The sequence below is a fragment of the Helianthus annuus genome, chromosome 13 (genome assembly GCF_002127325.2).
Source record: "Helianthus annuus cultivar XRQ/B chromosome 13, HanXRQr2.0-SUNRISE, whole genome shotgun sequence".
NCBI lineage: Eukaryota > Viridiplantae > Streptophyta > Magnoliopsida > Asterales > Asteraceae > Helianthus > Helianthus annuus.
The window spans coordinates 51055607-51061139 of record NC_035445.2 but is presented as its reverse complement, the minus strand read 5'-3'; the positions used below and the strand labels follow the sequence as shown (position 1 = coordinate 51061139).

The window sequence follows — 5533 nt, the reverse complement described above, 5'->3', positions numbered from 1 at the left end:
GCCGTGGGTGTTTAGATTTTTTTTTTTTTTTTTTTTTTGTAGTGAGTTTTTTAGAAGTCTTTATACCCTTCTTACAATAAGGAGTCTTTGTATTTGATCCTAATCCATTTTTGTAACGAGCCTAATTTGCAAGATTTAAAACTTGATTAAGTATTTGGACTGTTTTCTGGATCTTCAAATAAGTTTAGACGAGAATTCCGTCCCCATTATTATGAAATCTGTGACTTCTATATTATTTTATAATAATAATAATAATAATTATAATAGGTGGTATTTCATTTTCCTTGTTAGTAAAAAAAAAAATACTTAAAACTACAAACAAATCAAAATACGCAACTTTATACATAGACTATAAATATAAACCATAAAAGTCAAATGCATACGAAACCCGCGCCAATGTTATGCAACTGGGACCCACATAGATCATCCAGTACGCAATCACCGTTACTCAAAAAGTTATATATAGATTTGCTTTACCAACTTGATGTATATAGATCAAACAATATTCAAATTTGTTAAACCAAAATGGGGACGAAGCTATTATCACTGGCGTGCATACGTGGCACCGGTGCCGGAGACGGGTATTCGGGTGGATTGTTAGGGCGGCCGCACTACCCGTCGATGCCGAAGTATCCGAAAGGAGTGGTGGTAGAAGTGGAGGAAGCGACGGAGGGTAGGGTTTTGTTGTCGGTGAGCGGAATGAGTTGTTCGGCTTGTGCGGGATCGGTGGAGAAGGCGGTGAAGCGGTTGCCGGGGATCAAAGAGGCTGTTGTTGATGTGTTGAATAATCGAGCTCAAGTTTTGTTTTATCCTAACTTTGTTAATGTAAGTTTTGTTGCGTTTTCGTTGTTAATTGTTGTGCGAATCGGTTGATCTTCGTGAGTTATAGCTGTTTAATTAGATTTAGGGCTTGGTTGATCTTCGTGGTTGTTGAATGGTTCAAACATTTGCCTCGGTTAAGACCTCTAATCTGAATTGGTCAGACATTAGCCTTTGAACGGTTAAGACCGCTAATATGAATTGGTAAGACATTTGTCTCTGAACTGTTAAACATTATACTGACTTTTAATGGTTTAGATCCCTTACTGGTTCAGCACTTAATTGGTTCAGACCTCTTACTACTGATGATTTAGTACTTAACTATTCAGAAGTTGCCAAAATGGGAATTAGAAGAGTTTTATTTTCAGATGTCTGTGCTTAAGAAATTTAGGGGGGTGTTTGGATCTGTGTTTGTATTCATTCAAAGACCAAGCTCTGTCACATGATGTAGAGGTAGAATGTCAATAAGGTGTTGCCACTTCAATGGCTGTACAGGCATTAAGTGTTGGTTTCATCACATAGAGAGGGAGTTCTCATGTGACCTGACTCCGACGTGAGAGTACGTATTGAGATAAAATAAGAGAGAAGAGAGTTGTGAGAATGTCTAACCCTTTGCTTGTGCCTGGCAAGTGGCAAGAATGTATATATGCTGAAGTGTTTTAGGATTAGGACCTTTTTGTTAAGGTGCCGATTCGTTTACATATTGTCAGTTGTCCTGTCAGACCTACTATTGGCCGTTGGGTTGAGTCGTGCTACATTCTATTGTGGTAGCACGGATATCCAGAGCTAATGACTCCAGATAAGTCATGCATCTGGTCCGGAGCTACCTTAGGGGTTACCTGATGTGGAACCGATAACTTAAATGAGTGACTCATTTGTGAACAGGTGGGACGGGTGAAAAAACAATCCATAATTCATGAAATAATCATCATAAGACCTTTTTAATAATTTAGCTTTTATTTTATATTTTTTGGTTTTATTATCTATTTTAGTTAAGTCTGTTGTGTTGGTTATGTTGACCGAAATTTCATTTAAGATTCTAGTCGATATTCGGTTACTTTGACCGAACTCAATGAGTGGGTTACTAGAATAACCTATAAAGAAAGACTCGTTTGTGATGTTTAGGACAACTTTTGATACATTAATAAATTCTCTCATTAAGGTTTTTTTTTTTTTTCTAAACGTTTGCTAGAACATATTTAGCACTTTTATCACTTCCTTTCCGCGTCATTACCCCTTCCATTTGTCATGTGATGATGGTGAGTTGAAAACTTAGATCTCCAAAACAAAACGCGTAGTACAAGCACAAGCATCCTATCGAATACAGGACTGCATTTTATAGGAGTTTGTAATGCATGTTGAATGATCTTTGTAGTGCCTTTCATTTAAAAATAAAATAGTACATTCAAATCTAAACAACTGTTTTTATAGGAGGAGACTATTCGCGAAGCCATTGAAGATGTTGGGTTCGAAGCTACAATAATTACAGAGGAAACAAACGAAAAATCTACTCAAATATGTCGAATACTCATTAAGGGAATGACTTGCACAACTTGTTCTAGTACAGTCGAGTCGGCTTTAAGGTCCATACACGGAGTCCACAGAGCTCAAGTTGCATTAGCAACCGAAGAAGCCGAAGTCCTCTATGACCCCATAATCGTGAGCCACAACCAATTCATTAAAACCATAGAAGACACCGGGTTTGAACCCATATTGATTAGCACAGGCGAAGACATGAGCAATATAAGTTTACAAATAGACGGACCATGGAACGATTTTTCAATAAATATGATCCAAGAATCTCTCCAAGCGCTTCCCGGGGTTGTAAAAGTCGATATGGATACAAATCTCCGAAAGTGTTCCGTTTCTTACAAAGCAGATCTAACCGGGCCCAGAAGTTTTATCAAAGTAATTGAATCAACTGGTTCTGGATCATCCGGACCGTTTAAGGCTAAGATATTTCCTAAAGGCGGGGGACGAGATTCGCATAGACACGAAGAAATCAATCAATATAAAAGATCGTTTATGTGGAGTTTAGTTTTTACGGTACCCGTGTTCTTAACCTCGATGGTGTTCATGTACATCCCGGGACCTAAACATTTACTGGATACGAAAATTGTGAATATGATGACTGTAGGCCATCTTGTAAGGTGGATACTATCGACTCCAGTTCAGTTCTTTATCGGTCGTAGATTCTACACCGGGTCCTACAAATCATTGCGCCATGGTTCCGCAAATATGGATGTTTTAATAGCACTGGGAACAAACGCAGCCTACTTTTATTCGGTTTACTCCGTTTTAAGAGCTGCCGCTTCACCACATTTCGAAGCTACTGATTTCTTTGAAACAAGTGCGATGCTCATTTCGTTTATTTTACTTGGAAAGTATTTAGAAGTTATGGCGAAAGGAAAGACATCCGAGGCGATCGCAAAGCTTATGGATTTAACTCCTGATACCGCAACACTGTTGAGTTTCGATAGTCAAGGGAATGTCGTAAATGAAGAAGAGATTGATAGTCGGTTGATTCAACGGAACGATGTGATTAAGATTCTTCCGGGTGCGAAGGTAGCTTCGGATGGGTTTGTTACGTGGGGACAAAGTCATGTAAACGAGAGTATGATCACGGGTGAGGCTCGACCCGTGGGAAAGAGGAAGGGTGACCCTGTGATCGGGGGTACGGTTAATGAGAACGGGGTTTTGCATATTAAGGCGACACGAGTTGGGTCGGAAAGTGCGCTTTCGCAAATAGTTCAACTTGTTGAATCGGCTCAGATGGCTAAAGCTCCGGTTCAGAAACTCGCTGATCGGATTTCGAAATTCTTCGTGCCTCTGGTCATTTTCTTTTCGTTTTCTACATGGCTTGCTTGGTTTCTTGCCGGAAAATTTGACGGGTACCCGAAATCTTGGATACCTTCTTCTATGGATAGCTTTCAGCTCGCTCTCCAGTTTGGAATATCGGTTATGGTTATCGCCTGCCCGTGTGCTTTAGGCTTGGCTACTCCAACTGCCGTAATGGTTGGTACCGGCATCGGGGCTTCTCAAGGCGTTCTTATAAAAGGAGGTCAAGCATTAGAAAGTGCACATAAGGTGGATTGCATTGTGTTTGATAAAACGGGGACTCTTACAATCGGCAAGCCGCAAGTTGTTAACACAAGATTGCTAAAGAACATGGTACTTAAAGAGTTCTATGAATTGATTGCTGCAGCTGAGGTACATCTTGTTCACAAATAGCGGTTTAATTTGACTAAAATGTTTAGTTTTGACGTTTATGCATATGTTTTAGGTGAACAGTGAACACCCGTTAGCCAAGGCTATTGTAGAATACGCGAAGAAATTTAGAGGAGACGAAGAGAACCCGGTATGGGCAGAAGCGCAAAACTTCGAATCGATAACGGGTCATGGTGTACGGGCCATTGTTCAGAACAAAGAAATAATAGTGGGAAACAAGAGTTTGATATTGAAGAAAAATATTAATATCTCCATTGATGCTGAAGAAATCTTGACGGAAATTGAAGAATTGGCGCAGACCGGAATTCTTGTATGTATAGACGGTCAACTCACTGGAGTTCTTGCCATTTCTGACCCGTTAAAGCCCGGTGCTCGTGAAGTCATCTCCATACTTGGGTCAATGAAAGTCAAAAGTATAGTGGTTACTGGAGACAACTGGGGAACTGCGAATTCCATTGCTAAGGAGGTCGGGATAGATGATGTCATCGCTGAAGCGAAACCGGAGGACAAAGCAGAGAAAGTGAAGGAGTTACAGGCTTTGGGACACGTGGTGGCGATGGTAGGAGACGGGATCAATGACTCGCCAGCACTGGTGGCTGCGGATGTCGGGATGGCTATAGGTGCTGGCACAGACATAGCGATAGAAGCGGCCGACATTGTGTTAATGAAAAGCAATCTAGAAGATGTGATCACAGCCATTGATCTCTCCAGAAAAACATTCACTCGGATCCGGTTAAACTACATCTGGGCTTTGGGGTACAACCTTCTCGGGATTCCAATTGCCGCTGGTGTTCTTTTTCCGTTCACTGGATTCCGCCTGCCACCTTGGATTGCTGGAGCCGCCATGGCGGCCTCGTCGGTGAGTGTGGTGTGTTGCTCTTTGTTGTTGAAGTATTACAAAAGGCCCAGGATGCTGGAGACATTGGAGATGCAAGGAATAACAACTGTTTGAATGATTGTATATACAAGTTATTTTAGAGTACCAAATGTGGTTTTATTTTTGGGTGGGACCAACATGTGCATATGTAGTAACTAATAAAGGTAGTTTTATAATTGTAATGTATTAGTCAGTGTACAAACCTCCATGTTTAAAAGCAGCCCTTAAATTTCATGCTATTTGAAAGTAGTGTGTGTCAAGGGTATGCTGTTTAGCAATAACTATTCATTTGAGTTAAAAGGTTTGGGGAAAGGCGAGCGTATGTTAAAACAAGTACTAGTGTTTATATAGTTCTCGATGGCACTGAACGTACATTTATGTATATACACATATGACTTTTCAATAAAAAGCAAATTTTACGCTTTTAGAATCTAGATAAAAGATCAAATACAAAATTACTCTATCAGAACATTTTAAAAAATTACTATACAAGAACACTAGATTAGAACCCCGTGTATTACACGGGTTGAATAAATGTAATTTTATATACCAAATAATAAAAAAATGTATCTTTAAAAATCTCATTTATTACACGGGTTGAATAAAAGC

General features: G+C 39.8%; 1 protein-coding gene across 1 annotated transcript; it reads left to right on the top strand.

Annotated features, from left to right (window-relative positions):
- The first annotated feature begins 506 nt into the window (after window positions 1–506).
- LOC110897779 (probable copper-transporting ATPase HMA5) lies at window positions 507–5163 on the top strand. The gene is made up of 3 exons (XM_022144512.2): window positions 507–825; window positions 2251–4029; window positions 4103–5163. Exons 1-3 carry the CDS (start codon window positions 526–528, stop codon window positions 4997–4999), a joined length of 2976 nt encoding a protein of 991 aa, XP_022000204.1. The 5' UTR covers window positions 507–525; the 3' UTR covers window positions 5000–5163.
- Window positions 5164–5533: the final 370 nt, after the last annotated feature.